At 39.5% G+C, this 24992-nt stretch overlaps 2 protein-coding genes across 3 annotated transcripts in view; one reads left to right on the forward strand and one right to left on the reverse strand.

Moving 5' to 3' along the window:
• Positions 1-3005: 3005 nt before the first annotated feature.
• Positions 3006-24992, reverse strand: part of LOC144664660 (uncharacterized) — a 63738-nt gene continuing 41751 nt past the window's right edge. The window contains exons 1-9 of one of the 2 annotated variants that reach the window (XM_078525836.1): positions 16446-16989; positions 13505-13616; positions 10657-11102; positions 9682-9972; positions 9184-9315; positions 8085-8210; positions 6983-7261; positions 6086-6399; positions 3006-3542 (exon numbers count right to left, since the gene is read on the reverse strand). In XM_078525836.1, coding sequence (XP_078381962.1) covers positions 3179-3542; positions 6086-6399; positions 6983-7261; positions 8085-8210; positions 9184-9315; positions 9682-9972; positions 10657-11102; positions 13505-13616; positions 16446-16835 — 2454 coding nt within the window. In that variant the 5' untranslated portion in view covers positions 16836-16989 and the 3' untranslated portion in view covers positions 3006-3178. Of the gene's footprint in view, positions 3543-6085; positions 6400-6982; positions 7262-8084; positions 8211-9183; positions 9316-9681; positions 9973-10656; positions 11103-13504; positions 13617-16445; positions 16990-24992 lie in introns of those variants that run through there. The other variant, XM_078525835.1, reaches the window with a different exon arrangement.
• On the forward strand, positions 21824-24948 carry LOC144666177 (potassium voltage-gated channel subfamily A member 1-like). The gene is made up of 2 exons (XM_078527541.1): positions 21824-21991; positions 22462-24948. The coding sequence occupies exon 2, from the start codon at positions 22608-22610 to the stop codon at positions 24117-24119; it is 1512 nt and encodes a 503-aa protein (XP_078383667.1). The 5' UTR covers positions 21824-21991; positions 22462-22607; the 3' UTR covers positions 24120-24948.

The following is a 24992-nucleotide window of genomic DNA, read 5'->3' on the forward strand; positions in this document are numbered from 1 at the left end:
TTACTAATTTTCTTTTTCTAAATAAATCATTTTTTTTTTTCATATTTAATAAATTACATTTTATTATAAGCATAGGAAAAATCTCTAATCTTTCCTTTAGAACCGATAAATGGTTACGAAGTTACAATACATTTACGAGAAATCTGCCATTGCACATTTGGTGTCCACCATTTTCCATGGGAAAAGACTAATGGGACACCTTACACAATGTGCAAAACTAATGGGCCGTAACTGCTGACCCCAAACTACAAATTACACCTTTTTTCATACTCTCGGTATTATTAAAACACTGAGCACTTCTTATTTTTTAGTAAGGTGGCTAGAAATATTAAATAATATATAATATGTTGTACTAAACTTTGTTTACTTACGCAATATCTCTCTTATTCATTTTTCAATTTATCAAATAGCAAGCAACGATTTCGTCTAAATATTGTTTCGTCAAGCATTTGCCTTTCATTCTTGGTCATGAGGGATCTCTAAGAATCTTAAATACTCTAAACAGCTATTCAATAGCTTCTAAATATGGGTATCTACACTACAACCAGTGCTTTATGTCACAAAATTAGCAAACACTGGCTATCATAGGCTATATACAGTCTGGGAATTGCACGAGTAATGCAATTCAGCCATAACTGATACAAAATTCACCTTGTTTAAATACTAAATACTAGTCCAAATATTATTTGATAATCTCGTCACACAATGATATTTCTTTTACGAAAATAACAACTAAAGAAACTATTATATAGTCTTGTTTTGTCTGTATCGCAAGCGTATGCCAATGGTTTTTTTCCTTCCGAGCCTAGAAACCTTTATTAAGGATGCAAAAATCATGGCATAGTTAACTTGCTCTGTCAACGCCTTCTCCGCGACGCCAGCTTTCAAATCGCCAATACGAATTTATAACTACAATATTAGCAAATAACTCAAAAGTTGGTCAAATTGTTGTGTTGTGTATGTTCTAGTTCTTCTTTTGTCGTTGTTGTTGTTTCTCCAGTAATGTCAGAACTTTCTGCAAGGAACTAAATTAAAATTCGTCTTCTCGCAGTATGATCGCGTCAATGTTCTACACAGATGCGATCACTTCAATTGCATGACAATGGCATTTAATTTAACCTTGCATTTTACCACTAAATTCTAACGTTCTGCCATGCTAAGCTACTTATTATTTTTGTTTTGCACTGATCAATGTAATTCATATTTTGTGCTGTTTTTCTTTTTCTTTTTCTGTTCTTTTTCATAACAAAAAGCTAGCTTTAAGCAAATTGCTAAACATATAAAGGCTATCTGTAATAAATTCTACAAAATGCGCTTATCCTAAGTCAACCAAAACTAAACCATCTTAATTGTAAATATGTTGACCGCGAATCCCATTACCCAAAATGCATCTCGACCTCATGTTGAACTGTAAACGTCCAATCTGACTACAAGACGGAGGACGAATATGTTAGAAAGCTCTTGACAATAAATTCTTACATAAAATAGTACAAAACTGTCAAAAACTTCTTCAATGAATTTCACAAAACGACTTTTTCTTCTATCTACAGAATTTGTTATGTAATACTAATTTCATCTCGTTAAATACATGTTAATCTAATTTTAACCTTTTTATACTTCGAAAGATAATTCAACAAATAGTTTGGCTTTTCATCCATACGATAAATAAGATAACCACTATGTTTAAACAAAAAATAAATCTCTTTGTGGAATGGTGATACCTGAATATGAAATTCTTCTCAGCAAATATTGCAAGTAAATATTATTCTTGTTTAAATTATCAGCCATTTCTTACAAAATTCATTTGAACATAAGCTAAATAGTATCACAGCGTATTTTGTTTATATACACAGCGCTGAAATTACTGCACATTTTTGCGGTAATGAATCGATTGTTAACGTTTTCCATACATTCGATGCCAAGTCATTAAAGGAATCCTCTATTATTGGAATAAAATAATTGCTGTTAAATTGGGGTTATACGAAAAATTTGATACAAACGCTGGCCATTTGGGGAGTTCAAATTCACTTACGGAGAAATTCTCTTTCGCCATATTGGATCACATGACTTCACATGGTTACCCCTACAGACGTTCTTCAACCTCGATCCCAGGCCCGCTCTCTCTTGTTCCTCTTTCTTGACAAGGCAGGAGGAAAATAAGTGAAAATACTGAGATCGAGGTTGGTAGTTCTTTTGTCGTGTAACGACTAACGGCAGCCATATTGGTAACGAAATTAAAACCTAATATGGCGGCACACATCCAATCTTTTTCGTTAATTTGTTTACACTATCTTTATTCCACCAATTTTATGGCAATTTGGCCCAAAAGCGCAGGATTCGTTTGAGTTCCCTTCAAAATAACTGACTTCAATTATGCCTAACCATTACAAAAGGGTAATCTCCATTTTTCAATAATGATTATAACGTAATTTGAATTTGTAATAGACTATCTTCTCTGAGACTTCAAAAACAAGAAAAGTGGCCTATGAACCCGTGTACTATGCTCAAAGTGACATACTGTGGTTGGAACTACCACACAAAAATGTAACAAACTTTGAACCAGATTATCGAGAAACCAAATAGGTCAAACAATTCTTGTATAGTGAAAAAAAATTATACTTAGAAATTTACTTGATATTAGATAACTAACGGCCGTTTCTGTATCTTAGAGTATTTACACATGAGGTTTCTGCGTCAGATCTGGTTATACCATGATATATACCTTTTTAGTTCTATTTGCGTACTTGGACACTTTTTTTGACAGAAACATGCCAAAGCCATACCGTAAAATTCGGATTATAAGCTTAGCATCCCCCACCCACCCTTTCCCCATGGGAAGTAAGCCTCCTGACCATCAAAAAATATACCCGGAAAAGACGCAAAATCCTTCGCAAAGTAAGCGTCAACACCCCCCCCCCCCCCCTCCTCCCCACTCCTTCCCACCCACCCCAACCCAACCCATACGGAAAATAGACTCATGGGCTTTGACATTTTACGGTATCTGAAAAAAAGTACAGTCAACTCTCTCTTAACGGATACTTCTGTAAGGTGGACACCTGGTTCCCCCCCCCCCCCCCACCGCCCCTGCTGTTTTTCAGTCATTTTACTGGTCCCGACGCCGACGGTGTCCCGCTTAGAGAGAGTTGACTGTGTCTTGATATGCATCACTGCAACCATCTTAACGCATTCCAATCCCACCAGACATAAACGTCATCGTGTCTCCTTGACCACTCGTAGCCAAGGTCGACTGCGCATGGCTACTGCTTGGCATAGAAGTGACTGCTGGTGGCCAGGGTTCCGCGGTTGGCCTCAACCCAGAAGACATGCTGGCCTGGGTAGAGTCGGGGTACTGCGCCTGCTCAGCCGGTGATTGCCATGACCGCTGAAAGCCTCCCATAGGCTGTTGAGCCGGCCAGTAATCAGAAGTTGGTGAACGGACACCACCACTGCCACTACCAGTAGGAGATGAGTAGCGCCGCTGACCTCTCATAGCGAAACCTTGAGGCTTTGGTGACCACGGCTCAAAAGGTGAAGACGGGGGTCTGAAAAAAAAAAATCAATTGTCACTTCTTGTGGTAGCGATACTAAATTGCCATTATAACGGAAAGAAAACGAGAAGGAAAAAAAAAAGTTGGAGTGTTTTAACAACGCCTTCTGTAAAAGGAGGGAGTGTTGGAGGCGCGGTGGCCTATTGGTTAGTGCGCTGGCCTCCGAATCGAGCAGTCCGGGTTCAATGTCACTGTGTTGTGTTCTTGGGCAGAACACTTTACTCTAACAGTGATTCTCTCCAACCAGGTGTATAAATGGGTACCGGAAAATTTAATGCTGGGGCGTAACTCTGCTATGGACTAGCATCCCATCCAGGGGGGGGGGGGGGGGAGAAGAAATACTCCTAGCAGCTTCATGCTACTGAAACCGGGATAAGCTCCGGTCTGATGTGCCACTAGTCTCGAACGTAGACGTTTTCCTGTGTTTCAATACGTGTCCTGGTGCACAACATTTCAAACGGAAATAATAGTCCATCAGCTGAGATCCGAAAATTTGGGTTTATGGCTCACTTGTGGGGAACAAACGAAACATGTCTTATCTTAATCTTTGACTATTGAACATCATAAAAATGTATGATAGCAAGGTTGGAACGGTAGCTTTAACTTAGTAAATCGAATTTTAAATTTCCCAACCATACGCTTCTTTTGGCCGCCATCTTGGATTTTGGGGGAAGGCTACAAAGCTGCTTGTTTTTTTCTTTTAACATGAACGAATCGCATTTCAAACGCAAATTAAGAACGTATTGGAACTAAAACATGATTTCGTTCATTCTAGTGTTTCAATTATAACCATTTGACGTCATATGTGACGTCACGACGCCTGATTATTGATCACAATATGACTGTCTGTACCAATAAATATAGCAAAAAGTGCAGATTTTAAAATTATTTCTAGAAGAAAAGAGAGCGAACAGATAAAATAGCATTGTCATACAAGTGTCTTGAATAAAGCCCCCTGAAAATCAATTGCCACCTTCCTACCCAGTCCTATATTTTAAACACATGGTCCCACGAACATTCAATGGGTTTTCTTTCTTCGCGCGATTTCAAAAGTGTTTCCTCTGCACTATGATCAATGGCGGACGAATGCATTATATGCGGTGGCTCGGATTCAAAGCTAGCCCAGCGCATATGATCGGGTCGATCATATGAGAACCACGAACATTCAATGGGTTTTCTTTCTTCGCGCGATTTCAAAAGTGTTTCCTCTGCACTATGATCAATGGCGGACGAATGCATTATATGCGGTGGCTCGGATTCAAAGCTAGCCCAGCGCAGATATATTTCTTCATGGACAACCTTACATCGTACTGCCGTGATCCGGAATCACAAACCAATTTTGGAAGCCTCGACTGAAAGCGATTTTCCCCAAAAAACAGGAAGCTTCTTCGTCGCAGACGTCTCTGTAATGTTCTCATATGATCGCCTCGATCGCAAGCAAACGTTTTGAAGCGACAGAGGCGACAGAGACGATCGGGTCGATCATATGAGAACCAGCCTTTAAAGATACGGAGGCATTAGTGTGTCAGCTGTACGGGAAGACGTGCCAGAGTGTGCATGTGCTGTGCTATGAGATTCACTGCGCCAAAGGCGGAAAAGTGAAGCCAGAGGCTCTCCCACCATGTGAGTCATCTCCACGACTCCATGTTACAAGAGGAAATTTTCAAGCCGCAATCTGGAGAAGAGCCACTGAACCGCTCCCGGTAATTCCCTCCCCTCACGGCCACGGCTGAGAAGTAGACAGTATTTCTAACGTTGTTGAATTTGTGTGGCTTCGATCTAAGTCGGCTTCAGAAGAGTTGACAGAAGTGACAGCAGTGAAGGAGGACTCAATACGATTGTGGCGCTTCTGTACTCAACAATCTCTTTTTACTGAGCCCTAGTCTTACCTCATGTGTGGACAAAGCTTTATTATCTGATTTGGGATATACTGATTCATGGTGTAGTATACTTGACTAAGCGTAGAAAAAGACGTTAGAAAAAGTTTAAGAGCGTAATTTATATCTAGCATTGTGATGTAGAACGCCTTTAATTTTGTTATTTCAGATGATTGAGGAGCAAAAGGAAAACAAGCTGAAAAACAAAATGGCGGACATTGTGAAGTCATTTATGACGTAGTTTGCTTTAATAACCGTAAACAATGCTAAAATAATGTCCCGAATACGAATTACTTTCAAATGTATGCCTAAGCAAAAATTTAAGAACGATTAAAAAAAATAAGGATTTTTTTTAAAATCCAAGATGGCGGCCAAAAGAAGGATATGAGGGCAAATTTAAAATTCGATTTACACAGTGAAAGCTACCGTTCTATCCTTGCTATCACACATTTTTATGATGCTTAATAGTCAAAGATTAATATTAGACAAGTTTCGTTTGTTCCCCTTAAGTGAGCCATATAACCCCTCCAGCTGATGGACTATAAGTTTTACTTCCACGTTCATAGTCTTGCAAATAAAACTATTTTCCACATGAAAGGTTGGGCATCTCACCACCATTTTTGAAACTGGTAACAAGCAAACACCGAAATGACTTCTTACCCGTAGCTTTGTTGCATCCCACGTGACTCATCCACAGCTTTTTCGGGTAATCCCGAGGGGCGAGGGCCTTGTCGTCGGCTACCTATCCCGCCCATACCAAACGGTGTTCTTCCGTCCATCTGGCCCTCGACAGGAACCTCTTCCGACGAACTGGAACCAGAGCGCACAGAAGACAGACTGCTGGTAGAGGAGAGTCTACCAGGGGACTGGTTTGAGCCGTAAAAGTTGTCCCAAGCTTGACCTTGACCTTGACTTGGGCCCCGTTGTTTCCAGTCCTCCGCAGACATCTGTCGACCAAATCGACCATAACCTCCCTGGAAGTATAGAAAGTAACAAAGATCATTTTCCAAATCGCAAACTTCATTTTTGTAAGCTAATTAAGTTTTTAATTTCCGAAACTACTTAGCTCGTTAAGTGCGATCTTCGCTATTCTGAGTAGTTCTTTATTTACTCTTTATTTTCTCTGGCAAAATAAAATGGTTGTTGTTGTTGTTATCCGCCCGGAATTTTACCTTTTGTTCTGCACTCTGAATTCCACGAATATTCGTTTGTTTGTTCGGTCCGTTTGTTTTGTCATTAGCTAGTAAACCTTTTCTTCCACTTTTAAATTGTATTTTTTCCATTATTGTAACTAAAAATACCCCAAATTGCAACGTTTTCCCTTTTTTTGAAAGATTTGTAAACTCGTTGAGGCTTTGCAACATGCGTCCAAATAACTGTCATTATGTTTTCATTCTATTTCTTAAGACCTGTTTATATCAGACTAAATTTCCTAAACTGATCTAGTGTATCTTAACATGACCTAAGTTAGAGTGCCCAAACGTGATGTAACGTGACCTTGCGTGAGGTAGCGTAACCTAGCGTGACTTTGCATGACCTAGCGCGACTATAGCTGACCTGTTGGTACTGCCACTGTTTGCCAGTTCCGTCACCATGCTTTCCCGGACCGGGCTTTTTACCTTCAGGAAGTGGTGAAGCAGGAAATTTCGGAGAAGCGTTACCCTGCAGGAGCATCTCATTGATGTACTGGGTGGCAGTGCTGCCATACAGCCTGCTCAGATTGTTCCCCTGAGGGGTAGGCGCCGGCATGTCAAACATCGGAGAGCTAGGCTGACTGACTCCCTCCTGCTTAAACTTCTGCTGCAAGAAAAAGATGTGTTCCCGATACTTGTAGACCTGGAGAAAAATAAAAAACACATTTACTGTCAAAAGGGAATCACTTCGCAGTTTGAAAAACACGTTGAATCAGACAGTATTTTTATTCATGGTACCTAGCCAAAGCAACTTAACCCTCGCACCCTCGCACGTACAGGGGGAGAGGGGTGGATCTCCCCCCCCCCCCCCACTCCCGCTTTGAGGTTTTTAAAAGGGAATTTACACTATAATGCTGAAACTTTCAGTAGCTGTTTATTCACCCCTTGCGAAAATTTTGATATGACAACCATTTGTCCATGACTTGACGTTGCCATTGCAACGTAGTAATTATAAGCAGGTCTGGCCAAAAAATTGCCATTTTTACATTTTTCTTTATTTTTCCAGTTTTTTTTTTAACAACATTAGAGGACTTGCTTAATTTTACATTCCATATAAAGCATTTTGGCTTGATTTCTTTTAATTTCCGTTATTTTCCACACCGAAATCCAAAATGGCGGACCCAAATGGCGGCTCTAATGACTTCAACGAAAATTATGTTATCTTGTAAAATAAGCAAAAAATTATGTTATCTTGTAGAACATACTTCTACTCAGTGCTAAATTATTTTACTGGGCATAAATATAACGAAAACTTTAGGCGGGGGTACCACCACTACTACCACCCACCTATACCACGGTGGGGGGTATGAATTTGCTTGTACGTCCGAGGGTTTGTCGCCAATCCGATGTTTAATTAATTTTGAAACACTGTCCTTTTTCTGTGCGATAGATTAATAAATTAACGTATAACTTTATCGACTTTTAGCCAATATTAACATGATTACAAACTTGACTACAAATCCTACCTGTTCTTGAAGAGAGGAGATACGAGACTGCGCATTCTCTAGGTCTCGCTTCAGTTTGTCTTTCAATGATAGTACACGTTCTTTCTCTTTCCGTTCGTTCAGAAACTCTTCACGGTATGATTCATTCTATAGGAACAAAAAAAAGGAACAAAATAAGGATATGTCTGAGTACTAAACCAAGTTTTCTTATCCAAAACAGCCGGGAAATCTAGTGTGATGGACTTCTATTGGGGTCAACTGGTCCAAGTGCGAGGACCTACCAAGGCCTTAAACACTCTTGTTACTTGACCATTTCAATTTCAAAAGAAATAAATGCAAACAGGGGTAACCAACATAGCACATGGACTACCCATGGTTTTAAAAAAGAAACTAACTTTTTTTTCAACATTTCGCATTCCAAAGCACGCATCTTCAAGGCCTCTTTTGTGTTCTTGGTCAAAATCCCGGGGGGGGGGGGGGTACTCCCTATAATGGCCTATACGGGGAGGCTCCGCCCGAAAAGGGGTACCTTTTTCAGGCTTCAGGTATATTAAAGGGTAGGGATTTCACGAGTTTAGGTATATGAAAGGGTATAAAAAATCTGTCATTTAGGTTTTTAAAAGGGCCTTTTATTAAAATATTTCGAACAGACGCAATTTATGTCTGTATTATTTTAAATAATTAAGCGCTACATGAAAATGACAAAAAAAAGTCCTGTTTTAAGTCCACGCCACGTCTTTTAAGTATATGAAAGGGGTACCGTTTTTCAGTTAAAGGTATACGAAAGGGGTACAATTTCTGTCAAAATGGTATATAAAAGGGTAAGGGGTTAGAACTCGGGGCGGAGCCTCCCCGTATAAAGTTTTTTTGAGTACCCCCCCCCCCCCCGGGGTCAAAATATGTAACTCTCACACTGTCTCACTCTACCCAGGGGGAAAAATGGGTTGCGGCAAATTGTTGGAGCAACCTGGCAAAATATACTGAGCTTTGAGCGGCAGAAACCGGAATTGAGGCTTCTATAAAGTCCCAGGGAGTTAAGACTTGCAGATAGACTTTGAATCGAAATTTGCTTTAAGAGGGAAGCTGGAAATGGCCGATTTATGTTAATCATTATCTTCACCTGTCTCTGCAATGCAATCAACTGCTCAATGCTTGGCAAACCGTTGTCATGAATTAATTTCTTCAGTCTCTTGTAGTCGTCAATCTGGTCTTCTTGATCACAATGAAAACGGACAAATTCTTCACTTTTAACCTGTTAGTAACAAGGAAACAAAAACATTTCAACGTCTTAATGAAACAAATCCTCCTTTGCAAGGCAGAGAAGCCTTCAACATCATTTAAAGGCTTATATTAATACTGGAAGTTGAAAAAATCATCCGAGTCATTAAAAAAAACTAAAAATGTTAATTAAAGATTGGAGCCCTATGTCTGCTGTGGGTAGCGTCACCGCCCACAGAGACGTTACCCCCCCCTTCCCCTCCTCCCCCACCAAATGAACTCCCCCCCCCCCCTAAACTGGTGGGGAATTTCCATATGCGTTTTTCCCTTTTTTTTTCTTTTTTTGTGTTCTCCTCTGCGGTAATAAACAGAAATAGAAAGCTGTTTTACCGGAACTTACTTGCAACGATTTCATGTTCTTGGACAGATTTTCGACCTGCTGCCTCAGAGACTTTTGTTCTGCAATAGAAGCGAACTTTTCTTGCGTCTCTCGCTCAAGCATTTCCTGCATCTCCTGAGCACGGTACAGCACTTGGTCAAACTCTTGTTTTTGTTTTTGTTCGTTTGACTGGTACTGTGTAACGGTGTCTTGTAGCTGCCTTTTTTCCTGCTGCAATTTGTTGATCTGGACACGTAGTGCGTTCTCTTCTTTGTCGTGACTCTCTTGCAAATCTTTCAAGCGCCTTTCTAGCTGTAAAAAGTAGTTATAAAAATTAGTTTATCAGTTGTTTATGTAGCCCCAAACGTAATCGACTTGCCTGCAGCTGCCAAGAATATGTAGAGGCTCGGGAATTAGGGAGGGGGTTGGGAGGTACTCCACTAAATTTAGGCCAGGTGTGTACTGCAAAGGTTGTTAACCATGAATCCTATTTAAGGATTGAAAACCGAATGTTGAAGGCTCGAACAATAACTAAGAATTGTCTAAACAGGTTGTTTTAATTTCTTTTTTGGAGCATAGCAAATTAAGTGCCACTGGGTAGTTTAATTTTAACAGACCATACCGCGGCCCATACCTAGGGAACATACGGGACTCCTTCCCTCCCGGTGTGTACAGGACCCGGATGTGTAGACGTCTGGAACGGCGGGAAAATATTTGCCGCGCAAATTCGGAGAAGGTCGAGAGGGCCAGTCGAGAGTTTCTTTCGGTGAGTTCTTCAGAAAGTTAGGCTAAGTTATTTTGATAAACAAAATCCCTCGCCATCTCTGTAATGTGCCTTTTTATTTACTGCAGTGACGTAGAGGGGCTCCTAGTTTTAATAAGGTAAGTGGGTTTTTTTTTATCACATTACAACCCCGTTGAAACTCTAAACAAAATTCAAACAGTGCAACTGCCATTAAGCTCTTTCAGAACTTAACGATTACAGTTAAAAAATACCTGGGATTTTTCCGTGCAAACTTTGCTCAGTTCATCTTTAACCAGGTGGAGCTCTTTCTCCATATTTTCAAATCTCGTCTTCAGTGCTTGGGCTTCATTTGAGCAAATACCGACACTTCCATTCACAACCGACTTCTCCGTTTTCTCTTTGCTTCCTTCATTTTGAAAATTCCTTGCTTGTTCTCGTGTAGATTCTGGTTCGTTAGCACTGCTATATCCGTTACATTGTTCCCCTGGCTGAGAGTATTCATTCCCACTGCCTCTGTTGTTGTGATTCATATTTCTTGTTGGATAACCAGTTTCCCTCGAAGTCTTTTCTTCCCTCATAACATCTAGTTTGTCAGCGAGCGAAGAACATAACACATCTTTGGTCTTGAGAGCTCGTTCTAGTTTCTTTGTCTTGAAAATGTACTGCACTAGCCGAGATTTTACGTATCTTGAGCACCCTACAGTGAAAAAAAGAAGAATAATTAAAATTCACCATAGTTAGAATTCAACTGCCAAATTTTGAGAGTACAAGAGAAATTAGAGCACAATGCAATGATAGGTAAAGCCTACTCAGTGTCGAGCCAAGTGGCTCATCAGGCCGGAGCTTATCCCGGTTTCTGTAATTATATTGAGCGGCTAGGGGTACTTCTCCTCAGTCCCCCCTGGACGGGATGCTAGTCCATCGTGGGGTTACCCCCTAGCAGCAAATTCGCAGGTACCCATTTATACACCTGGGGTACTCATGATGAGAGTAAAGTGTCTTGCCTAAGAATACAATGCAGTACACTGGCCAGGTCTCGAACCCGCACCACTTGATCCGGAGTCTGGCCCACTAACCATTAGGCCACCGCGCCTTCCACGGTGCAATGATAAGTTGTAATAAAAGATAAATAAAAAAAGCTGGGATTGTTAACAGGGACCTCCAGAGAATAAAACAAAATGAACAACAAACACTGCCACAGACTGCATATATACATGTAGCATCTACTACAGTATGAGCAAGAATATTCACTGTTACATCAAAAATGAAAAAGAAATAAAGAAAAATATTGAAAAATGTACATGTGCCACATAATTTGCAGCAAATAAGCGGTCAAATTGTATGAAAAACATTCTGTCTTTTTTTTCCAAAATGACTGAACCATGGGATTAAATCTTTCTGCAAACAGCTACAAGTGTTTCCAATGTATCATGCCACAAACCCCAGGGGGGGTACTCCGGGATCAAAGTGACGGGGATGATCAAATGGAGGCACAGGGTTTTCATTAAGAATTGTAATAGCAGGAGAATAGTGTAAAGTAACCAGAGAATGATTTTAAAAGGTTCCGCATCTTTATAAAAAAAATAGTTACAGGCCTTTGAAATTAAGCCGGAGAATTCTCCGATCTCCGATGCCTAATGAACACCCTGGAGGCAAAACTCAGGACCCAAAAAAATACCTAAGTCTTCCGACATTACCCAAAAAAGTCCCTGGACCAAAAAAACGCCCAAAAAAAATCCCTAGTCAAATTACCCCTAAATTGCCAAGGCTGTGCTAAGGCACTTTAGTTTGATTTTAATACCCAAAAAAATCCCCTATTTAAATCAAGTCACCCAAAAAAATACCTGCCAAATTCTCCTACCCAAAAAAATCCCGGAATCGAAAATTTCGACCCCCAAAAAATCCTTCGCACAACCCCGTCACTTGGACCCTGGAGTACTCCCCCTGGGCCACAAACATGTTATGACTACAGTTGAATAGTTATCATTGTGGGTGTTTTTATTAAGATTACTTTATTGATAAAAACATGTGTTATCAGAAGTTTGTGGTGAATGACAAATGGACTGATATTATTTTCTACTTTGGCCATGTGCAAACCATCTGCAGAAATACTCAACTTTTCCTGCATTTCATATTATCGTACAAATTATCCAAGAAATTAGATTGTATTTTTTTGCCATAATTGTTACGCTAATGATCATCATTTTTGTTTCCAAATGTTTCTTATGTACTGAGTTATTATAGAAACATGCATGATAATGATGATGATGATGATGATGATGATGATATATGAAGAACATAAATAGCACACATCTATGAACATACATCCTCAAATCTCCCCCCCCCCCCCACCCCAAAAAAAAAAAAAAATTAAATTAAAAACCCTCCAAGCCCTCCACAGGCCAACACTTGTATTCAGTTATGGCCCTACATGTCAATAAGATGTCAGGAAATACTCAGAGTGGAGGAAATATAAACCCAGCTAGTACAAGTAAAAAACAAATACCACATTTGGCATTTAAATCATGCTACTTGAGATAAACCTTTGACTCCCGGAGATTGTTGAAAAATCAAAAGTGTATTTTTTGGACAGTTTTGACATTTTCTGGTCAGATGTGAGCTCAATCTGCTCCAATGCAAGCTACTCAAAATGACATAATTTTATAACATTGAAGTGTGTCTTTCTTTCCACTAGCAACGCATTTCATGGCGTTTTTGCTAAGGTTTGCAAAAAATATAGTCAAAATGTGCTCTACCACCTACATTTAAGCTTTTTGTTTTTCAATTTTTTCTCGCTTTTCCTTTTTAATTCTTATCTTTTTACTGCAGTTGTTGGCCTTCCACTGGGCCTGTTTACAGTTCAAGAATTTCCGAGAAAGAATCATCCAAACACGAAATTCTCGCCATCAAGGAGCCAAAGGTGGTTGAGGCAAATTTTCCTATGAGTTTTTTACTCAAATTTGTAAGCATTTTTGAGTTGTTTCAAGCCCAATTGACCCAATCACTCTAATATGGGTATCATTGGAAAGACCGTTTGCTCCTACAGAGATAACAAATTTAAGCAGACATTAATATGGTTAACGTCACCAAGCTACTTACTTTCACAGCAATTGTCGTTTGCTTCTGAACCACGAGTTACTTCTTCAAGCAACCTGATTTGCCCTTGGAGTTCTTTGTTAGCTTGCCGTAAGTTTGTGATCAAGTCTGTATTCTTGAGACGAAAGTAAAAACAAATTAAAGGAAGTTCAAGTCATGTACGAAATACTTAGAAGCAAATACAATCCAAAACTACAGTTTTTCTTTGAACGAAAATAAGAGTCAAAGTTTGATTTCATAATCAAAACTCCAAATTTAACCCCCCCCCCCCCCCCACCAGGCCAGGGTCCCAAGGAAGTGGCGGCTGGGAAAAAAATTGTAAATGCTTACTAGCAAACTGAAACTACAAAGTCACACAGAATAAACTGATACTTATTAATACTGTGAATTTGTTGCAATATCTAATATTATCCATGAGAAATGTGCCACCACCTTACTCATAGCAGCCTATGTCAACTCGTTTTTGTTGGAGAAGCCTAGAAGAAAGTAATTTGCCTGATGCATTACTCTTTTAAACATTTGGCTTTAAACTTACCCCCCACGCTTGGAATTTTCATTTGCTTTTCTTGGGATTTGTATATAGATATATTGTTTTGAAGTGCACAAAAAAATTTTATGATTTATTTTCTTTCAGCTGCCAGAGAAGGGGCATTAAAGTTAAAATTGTCTTAAATGATACCAGCAAATTGATTTTTTAAGTGTTTATTGTAAGCAATTAATGTACCGGGTATATCGATGAGAAACAGTTACAGAATATCTAATTTTATGTGGCATTGACACAGAGTATATAAAACTCATATAGTTGTAGCTGCTTCAAAATAAAACTGCTGTTGAGAGTTAAAATCAAGGAGAAAGTTCTCTAAACTTAAGCACAAAGAGAAACACATTTCACTAATTTATACAATATTCAATTACAGGAATTGGAGCTGAGACAAAAGAGAAAGCGAATAAATATTGAACACACCCCCTGGAGTATGATCAAGGTTCACATTCTCTTTATTTAATTGTCAATATAAACTGAAAAAATCAGACAATTGTGGGCATGATGAGACTAAATAAGATCAAGTAATCTAGTCATATTGTCTTCATATACCAGCAAAATTCTAAGAACAAACATTAAATAAACTCTGTGACGATCAGAAAGTAGAAGCAATATTTTTCATCATAAGCGTCGGTGTTATTGTGTTTTGAGAATTTGCTACGCATTAGTTCCAGGGCTTGAAATACAGTTTTAAGTGTCATTTTAAGCTGCCATTCATAAATCTTCTTAAATTAAACAACCACATAAAAGTGCTTTGTCTAATTGTGCAGCGTAACATTATCAGCTAATGCAGTAAAAAGCTAAACAGATCTCTCAGACGCTCGGCTAAGGGAAAGCAAAGAAAACGTTACTTGCTAATGCGAGTTCCAGTTGGTGCAATTCCATGACACAGTGGCACGCTGAGACAATCATCACAATATCACATACTGGTCTGGGTTTTGAAAAAAATGCGTAATATACCAGAAGCGTTTTACAGAACAATGGAGAAAATTCCAAAAGCCTAAATACCACTTGTCTCACGGCATTATCTTTCGCGAGCAAATATCATCCGGATTGAAATGCCTTTCGGCGAGTTAACTTGTAACGCCAATAACACAGATGAATGCGTGATAAACACAGTACAACTTCCACACTCAAACGTATTGAAAGGCTAAATTAGACTAACATACTTTGCAAATCGAATAATAGAATTTACATCTGCGATCGGGCGTGCAGGGCAGACACAATCACACAAAGCTGCGAGATTCGCATCGAATTACACTTTACTCACGTCATGTAAAGTAAGAACAGGGCCGAACTTAATTTTAAGCCAAACACGCAATAAAGAACACAATTCTGCAAGACTTTTCTTTCAAAAAGGCCGCGTATGAGGTTAAACATGAAATGTAGCATTCATGTAACGTAATTTGCTACCTCGCGAAATGAACATCCCGCAGCATGGAACATGCGGAGTACTTTTGGCACGCGATCAGATCTTTACGAAAACAAAGGAAACTCGCATGGTTTAGCTCCGATCTCCTTGACTCAATGCATGAAAACGCTTTGATTTCTAAGGCAAATTGTAAGGAAAGTAGCTAGAATGTAGTTGATTAAGACCACAAGTGTGTTCCGCTTCGTTAGCAAACAATTGCCGCGATCGATCAAAACGACACAACACCGCGATGCTTTGAAGCATGGAATAATTGTTTATTACGCTTAATTTACCTTGAATACGCATAGCTAATTTTAAAGAGCCTACAACTGAATGGGAACTGCAATTATGTACTAGGGTATTAATGTGAACATAAGAGCGCGAACGAGCTAAAATCGAAGCGAAAATTCGGTTGAAACTTAATACGGCCATCGCATGTGCTTGCACGAACGAATCGCTCCACCTCGAATGTCAGTCGACGAACACACGGAAACACAGAATTTTACCAACTCACCGATTACAGATGAACTCATCCCGCTTAAAGACAGTTTCATGACGTCGAACTATTTGCTATTTTCAAGCTCCTTTTGTCAAAGCGCAGCTGGTTTTTGCAAACAAGCGTTGTGGAAGTCGAACGAAGCGAGCTGTCTCATCGCTGCGTTTGTACAATCCAATAAAGTAGGCGGGGAAAAACGCTGAAAGCAGCCAAGCAGTGTCTGAATGTATAATTTGCAAAACAAAGAATAAACTTACGAGATTTGTGTCCAAGCAATCGTAAACACCACGTGGTGAAGCGATTTCGTGAGCTGGAGATGTCGCTTCTTGCGTTCAGTTGTCCGGCCAAACAACGTCAACAAAAGAACTCTTCTGTTCGTGAGTCACTCAATCAGGTATCAAATATAACCGAGGACTTGCAAATCACAATAACATTACAAGCATGCTCTCTCGTGACGGATAGGGTTACACTTGTCATCCAGAACAAAACAACTCACCTTCAAACTGTCTGTGTATGTGTAAACGTCTTGCTTCTTATCATCCTTGAAAGAAACGGGCCCTTCATCCTTTTCCAATTTTTCTCCCCTTTGCGTTTGTCGTGTCGGAAAATGATTGCCAGCGCCCGCGCTGACAGCAAGCTCTTGAGAATTTTCCGCGCCCCGTAAGTTTGCCTGGTCGCGTTCCTGCTTGGCGTAAACGCTTTGCAAAACCTCGCGCAAAGCACTCAAACCCCGCAGTTTGACGAGCATAGCTTTCTTCTCCTGTACCAAATAAAGAATCAATCGTCGCAGTTCATCGGTTTGCTCGTTGCATCCCCATTCGTTTGCCCCTCTAGGCTCGAGTTCAAAATCGTAAAATTCTGCGCCATCTTCGGGCGGAAACCACATTCTCCACGGCTATTGACTGAACGGCCGTAAACAAGGAAATTCGACCGACAATTAAGGTTAACGTTTGTTTTTACAACGGGGAAGTTATCGTATTTTGTCAAATGGCGTTATTCGTTAGGACCAGTCCGACATACCATCACTGTCGACCATAAAATTCGTCACGGTGCGAAATATACAAACCGGAAATGAACGGACCCTACGGTTTTCTGGACTCAGGCGCGCAAAGCAGTGTTAACCGGAAGTAGATCTTTAATTTCAATTTTATATTTCGAGCGATTTTTTAAATTTGGACGATTTAAAAATATCTAAAAGAAAATATCTAAAAAATAAGAAAGGTGTACACGAGCCAACATCAGTGATTAATGAAGAATTGTAAATGTTTGTTTTATTTGAAGTCTGTCACTAAAATGTCACGAAGAATCCCCGTGGACTGCACGCAATTCTCCAGATGAATTTGAAATTTCGTTCCGTCAGTTTTTGCTCTTTATTAGCTCGACTTCTCACATTTAAATGTGCTAGAATATCTTTGAGGCGTAATGGGGGAAGAACTCTGATTCTTGATTTCTCCAAAAGCAAGGAATTGAATCGTGTCGTGTTGCAGGAAATCACGTGAACAATGCGTGCGACTCATGACAGTCACGCATGCATGCAAGGAGTGACACCCGGGGAGTGACAGCTATCGTCTGCTTAAGTATAACGGGAAAATATCAATATTTGTATTTGTATTTGTCTAAAGAGAAAATGAAAGAAAAGTGTTATATTTCGGGAACAGCGTGAGGCACAGCATGAAACGACGAATTTAATTTGACGCGATGTTGCCGTAAAGCTTCTGTAAAATGCTTATTTTACCCTTCACGCCACATTTATATCGTGTAAAGGCAAGCTTTATGCCACCTTTACGGGTTGGCGTAAAGTTAGAGTAATGAGACTTATTAAAGGGGACCCCTAACTTTATGCGTAAAGCTGGTTTACGCAGAGATTCTCGACATCTAAAGCATACGTGTAAATATAGAACGCAGAGTGAACGTGAAAGAAGTGCGGGGGATTAAAACCTCATGTTTGGGAGGGTCATGTTTACGTTTTCACTCATTCACGTCACTGCGCTACTCCTATAAACTACCCGTAGACCTGGAGCAGGTTGAAAATCTAGGTTTTCGCTTTTTTTCCTTTGAAAACGGACCAGACGATTGAATATTTAATGCTTGTTCGTCCACAAAACGTCTGCATTGCAGACTACCTGTAAGAAGACACCTTTGCCCTCCCCACCCCCACCCCAAGCCCCACAGGGGTACCCAAGAAAGTTTTTAAATAAGGGACCGGGCTCCGCTCTGTGGTCCAAACTTTTACCTTTTCATATGCCATCGATAGAAACCTGTGGTGACCCTAAGACATTGCTGGAATTTAAATACTGCATCCGGCATTTTTCTAAACGTTTTACCAGAGTGACCTCTTTTAAATACTTAGATGAATCAGACGTAAGGTGCGTCTGTTTTAAATATTTTTAGGGCACTTGGAGGTTTTGGAAGGAAAACGTATTTTTGGACAGTTTTGACATTTTCTGGTCAAATATGAGCTAAATCTAGTCCAAACTACTCGATACGGAATTTGCAACATTAAACTGAAGTACGCCTTTCTCATGTCCAGTAGCATCGAATTTTACTGCATTTTTGTTCGGGCATGCGCGCAAATCAAACTAGACTTTTCGTTTTATCCATTTTTTTTTTCTCACTTTCCTTTTTTTTCTGTATGTAAAAAAGTCAAAGTTTGTTCTAACCTGCGATCAGACGTTATTTTTCTCGGGGAGAAAAATAACGTCTGATCGCAGGTTAAGTTTTTCGATTTCTTTTCTCGCTTTTCCTTTTTCTTTTTTTCTTATCTTTTTGCTGCAGTTGTTGGCCTTCAACTGGGCTTGCTTGCAGTTAAAGATTCCCGAGAAAACATGGTCCTTGTCTTCTAATAACTTTAAAATTTTACCTGATCGTCACGCTCAAATCTAGCGGCCATTTTCCCGGTTTCAACCTGCTCGGCTGCAAAGCCGTTCAGTCGCGTGACGTCAGCGGTTCTTGGGAACGAGCTGGTTGCGATCATTAATTTTTCGTCAATCGTCCAATAATTGGAATTTCTTCCAAATTTGGTCGGCGCTAGCCGGTTAGCTGGAATTAACCGGGGATCGAAAGCCAATCAGAAACAGAGAAATATTTTGAATGAATAATAACAAAATTTTTTCCTGCGAAATCAAGCGGAATATCGCCTGATACTTGATACTTAGTCGACGAGGCCGTAGGCCGAGTCGGCTAAAATCAGACGATATTCCGCAAGATTGAGCAGGATAATTGTTTTATTATTCAACAAATTGTCAACGAAACACATCTTGCACGTAGAAAAAGTGTAATTGTGCAGCGCTTTACAAGATTTCGGACGAATCTTCGCAACCTACGAATATCACAGGATATCTGTTATGTACGGATGACAGATATCGTTAACATTTTGACCATATATGGGCGGCGCGCGCATCTGTTGAATAATAAGAGCTGTTGATTATTTCACCGTGAAAACGGCTTCGACGCAAGCAAAAGCACAAGCGCATTGCATATTAATGCTTGTGCTGAGCTTGTGTGCTGAGCTTGCGGCAAGCACAAGCACAAGGGTCAAAATTTGTCCTTTTTGCGTGCGTGACTGCGCTTGTTCTTTCGCTTGTGCTTGCGTCGCAAGTGAAACCAGGCTTATCTCACATTTTAATATTAATTTCACATTTATTCTAATAATGACATCAATATGAAGTAACGAATACTGATGTAATTCAAGCTTGAAAACGTCCGAAATTATGCGGCTCGTTCTCATACTGCTCAAATGTAAAGACAATAAATACATCTTAAAGGCAAGTTTTTGAGGTTATCCCTTTTAAATAAAACATCCCAAGAAATAAAATTTAAGAAAAATAAATAAATATAATTAGCAAAATTAAACTATATCATTAACACAACCTTTCATAAAATACTTCTATTTAGCTTAAAGGAGAAGTTCACTCCAGAATGGCCATTTATTTTCTTTACGCCAATAAAAAGTTTATACAAAGATATGTTATTCACCAAAATTTCAGCCTCCAACGTGCGCTATAACCCTATGAAATCTTTCTCTCAAGTTGCCCAAACTCGACAACTGAACGCTCTGTATGAGCAAAATGGAGCTGAACAAATAAGAATTTTGACAAACAAGAGCCACCACAAAGAAACAAGGAGTTTCGACTATTAAAATTTTCCCGCCAAACTTCAGGCTGAGCTCTTTGACGTCACGCATACATTACTTTGAGCTCCAAGATGGCGGCGTTTAGTTGTCGAGTTTTGGGCTACTTCAGAGAAAGATTTCGTAGGGTTATAGCGCACGTTGGAGGCTGAAATTTTGGTGAATAACATATCTTTGCACAAGCTTTTTATTGGCATAAAGAAAATAAATGGCCATTCTGGAGTGAACTTCTCCTTTAACATTAAGTTCCCCGACTAGTTCTGTAATAAATCTACGACAGCAGAACGGAGAACTCCTTAATAGTTGTACGAGGGCTTTTAAGGGGTTAAGCCTTGGGCTTATTCTAACGTAACTTTAATTGTTTGTTGACCAATTAAACTGGTATTCTTTGGAAGGTCATCAATATTTTATATCAAAAATAAACGAAGGATCTTTTCGTTCATCTCTATATTATCGAGAGCAACACTTTTAAAAGTGTGGCTTTTTCTCTAGCTTTCATGCAGCTAGAACCCCATGGTTTGATTCTTTTCATAAATAAAATAAGCATCTCTAACACCTGGTAGCAAAACATTTCTGTTGTTTCTAGAGCAGTGACGATACTGCACAGAATCAGGCAAAAGAATTTAAAAACATGCCTTCCAAAATACTCCAAGCTTTTAGTCAATCAATACTTTTTGTTGAATGCAGAATATCCCCTGGATTTTCTGAAATCCTGGGAAAACAATGAGGTCGTTAACGATTGACGAAGGCAGAAACATTCATTCGGCTTTTTCAGAATTGTAAGCAGTTGAGGTATTACAACTTTTGCTGCTTTCATATTGACCGGCCTGTTTGAAACAGGTCTCCATGAGGTCACGCATGCAAGTGATTTTATAACCAATAAACTGCTTTTCGCTTTAATTGCATTGATACTTTACAGCTCGCAGAAAACACGTCTCGTAGCCGAAAATTGATCTAAATAATTAATTCCATAAAAATCTAACTTTCACACTTTGAATTTTAAATAAAAGCAGTGTCATCTCGGCGACTTATTTGCTACAACAATTAAAACACTGTTAATTGTTTCTTCTAAATTTAACACCAAATTCGTATTACTATTAAAAAGCTATAAAATGATTTATAGACCGCCAGGTCAATTAGCGCGCGAGCGTAATTTTTTATTTTATAAATAGTTATTGTGGCTTTTGATTCAGCTAAAGTAAATATTCTGTTGTGTATCTATCTAAAATATCAAAAATTGAGGCAAAAATCAAACTGACTTTAAAATTAAGGTATAATAACTGAGTTTGCAACATAGCTATAAATATCTTGGATGTTTATTTGTGTATATCTTATATACTTGTCCTTTCCTCTGAGTAACTACCTAGAAAGAAGCTTTCGATGCTCAATATGCATATATGATAACCAGTCTGTTTATTTGCTCTTAAAAGCAAAAACAAAGTATTCAAAATCAAGCAGTTTACATGTTAGTATTATTTCTTTAGTTTAGAATCACGTTTTCTAGACTAATCACGCTACTACAACACCTGCTTCTAACGTCAATAAATCGCTTTTTACGGAATGCGCTGACAACATGCGAGGTTATTGTTTGTGAAATAGAGTGACTTGAACAAAAGAAGAGAGTTTTTCCACTTCTAAATGACGCCTGGCTAAACAGCGTGATTTAGCGTGCGGCAAACGATTATCGATCGAGTTAAGATGGCCTTGATGTGATCGCTTAACTAAAGACTCATCAAACAGTCGTTACCGAAGTTGACCTAAAAGAGATCTGAAAAAAGCGGAATGCGATTCGCATTCGCCACTATTAATAGCCCAGAATTTTATAAGTCGTGTGGGAATCGATTAGTGATAGGAGAATATTACACCTGCTACATAGCATCCACTGAACGACCCCGCAACGCACAAGAAAAACGGTTAGTATATAACCATACTAATTCTTAGCGACCATACATATTCAGAGATTAGCGAAATATCGAGAAATAAATTGCGTGGATCAATAAAAAAAACAATTCATTGTCTCCTGAGGAGTTGACAACTTCGCTGTCAAATAATTAAAAAATAGGTTTCTTCCTGTAGAGGGAACAAAATCTATTGCTGTGAACTGGAACTTAGAAAAAAGCGTTTGTTCTTTAGTTTCATCTCTCAACACGTAAAATAAAAAAACCGAAGAAAGGTGACTTTTATGCCAAAAGAAATTGACAACTTGAAGTTGAACTAACGAAAGTAAATTTAAAGATTGCCGTGATGGAAAAGTGTCTCGCTTTATGAAAGAAAAAAAAAACACCTGGTCATTACTCAAAATAAACATTTGATCGTTTTATGCACAGTTTTACACAAGATGCGACCTTCTCTATTAATACGTCATGTTTTCGCTTTTTCGCAGTGGGGAAGCTTATTCAATGTGATTCAAATAACCAATAAGCTATCGAGATTCCTTATCAACTGCAAGCGGACAAGTATCTTGAAGATTTTCATGGGCTGAGCGTGGTTAATCAGAGTAAAAGTAAGCGTGAGTGCTAAAAATGTACGATGCGTGCTTCCATGAAGAATCCAGCTTCACTTATCAGACCGCAAACGACAATGAAAGCTAGCCTAGGATTGCCAAAACGCACTCCAGACAGTTGCAGGCGATTGCAAGCCACTTCGCACGACAATATGCAGTTACGTGAACGTCCTGGCTTTTTCCGGCAAAGGAGAATTCGCATCAACGTAAGAGGCTTCCAATTTGAAACGTTTCAAGCCACGCTAGAGCAATTTCCGGAGACCATGCTTGGATGTCCAACAAGACGAATAGAGTTCTACGATCCCGTGGAAGACCAATACTGCCTGGATCGCGATCCGGCCGCGTTCGACTTCATTCTTTTCTTTTACCAGTCAAATGGTATTCTCGCTCGACCTGAGACTATTTCAAAGAACGCTTTCAGTGAAGAGCTGAAATTCTTCGGAATAGCAGAACACGACGAAGCGGATGGGAAAAGTTCTAAGAATGTTACGGAGGCATCTACAACCAGCGACAAGCAAGAGCTATTGGCCACGGAAATCGTCCGACACGAAAATGTTTTAAACCCAAACTGCATAGAGCGTAGAAACATTATGCGAGCGAAATGCTGGCTGATGATGGAATACCCTAGATCGAGCTTAGCAGGTAAAATTTGGGGGAGAATCTCCATTACCGTTATACTGTTGTCGGTTTTTGCCTTTTGTCTGGAGACAATGCCGGAACTGAACTGCTCTAAAGACATAATTAATACTACCAACCGTGTAGCAAATCAATCAACACTCAATAAATCAACAGAACCAATTAACAACGGGAGCCATCAAATGACAACAGAGAGAGAGACATCCCTGACTAATTTACAATACTGTTCCTCAGCGCGTATATGGTTTGTTTTCGAAACGAGTACAGTCATTTTCTTCCTGTTTGAGTATATGATACGAATCTGCACTGCACCAAACAGATGTAATTTTGTTCTTTCGTTGTTTGGGATAGTCGACGTAGCAGCTATCGCTCCGTATTTTATAACTTTAGCAGTGTACGGTTGGAGGACTGAGATGAACCTTCAAGTGACCTCATTCAGTGTTTTACGTATAATCCGACTGTGCCGAGTTCTTCGTGTTTTTAAGCTCAGTCGCTACAGCGACGGCTTAAAACTCGTTGGAAAAACCTTCTCGGACACGTGGAGAACGCTGTCCTCGTTAATGATGTGCGTGTTTATGGCAGTTATTCTGTTTTCCAGCTTCTTGTTTTACTTTGAAGAAACCGAGGCAGTCGGAAGCATTATTGAAATCTTTTACTGGGCGCTTATCACCATGACAACGGTTGGATACGGTGACATAGTTCCCAAGACTCTGCCAGGCAAACTGACGGCGAGTGCTTGCATGGTGTTTGGGATTGTGCTGTTATTGATTTTGCCTTTACCTGTGTTTGTGACGCATTTCTGCGGCCTTTATGAAGAAGAGGCTGACAAGAAAAAGCAGAATCAACAAAGAGGAGCATATCAGACTCCCACAATGCTTGAGAGGTTATTGTCGAAACGTTAAGCCATTGCATAAACCTGTTCATATATTCATTCTCGTTCCCAGACCTGCTTGTCCTCTTTAGCCGGTTAAGCCTGGGGCAAGAGGAACAAGTGACTCGGGGAACACATGGTTTGATTGGCTAGATTTTTAACAAAGAGAATTTAAATCTAGCCAATCAAATCAACCGTGGTAAAATCTCTTACATCAAAGGGATTTTAAAACGGTTCATTTGATTTGCTAAATTTAAATTATCTTTGTTGAAGATCCTACCAATCAAATCATGTGTCCTCAGAGCCTCTTGCTCTTTGTACCCCAGGCTCAGCCGGCTAAGAGGGACAAGCGGCTCGATCTGGCGACGAGAATGGTTCATATATCGTCAGAAATCCAACTTATACTTAGTAGCACAATTATCGTCATCATGTGACTTCAACTACTAGAATTCTTGTCTTTTTCCCTTTCATGTTATTTAAAAATTTAAACCACAGTGGAGCTTAAATAACAATTACCCTAATTAGCACGAGAAAAATTAACACTGAAGAATTCTGGCTGTTGTTGTCATATCAGACCAAATCATGCCATCGTGCAAATCGCACACAAGTACGTCATCATAAATGCGATTCGCGCGTTATAAATAAAATATTAAATGAGCGATGAAAAACACTTTGCTTTTCTGGACTAGGTCTGAACAACATTAATAAGTAAGGTTGGGACACAAGAATGGACAAGACTAGACGACGTAAAGCGGTTAGAATTCACTTGATTATTTACACGAAAAGCCCCTGTCAAATTCACTCTAAAGCACTTCTTGTGGTTGACAAGTCCCTTTGTTAGACTGATGTATACGACTGACAGTTTAGACTGACCAATTCTATTCAACGCCCTCATTATAGCTTC

The sequence above is a fragment of the Oculina patagonica genome, chromosome 9 (assembly GCF_052425735.1).
Source record: "Oculina patagonica isolate OP01 chromosome 9, crgOcupat, whole genome shotgun sequence".
NCBI classification, from domain to species: domain Eukaryota; kingdom Metazoa; phylum Cnidaria; class Anthozoa; order Scleractinia; family Oculinidae; genus Oculina; species Oculina patagonica.

Coding starts and splice junctions, on each gene's coding strand:
- LOC144666177 (XM_078527541.1), top strand. CDS start 22,608: ATGCGTGCTTCCATGAAGAATCCAGCTTCACTTATCAGACCGCAAACG.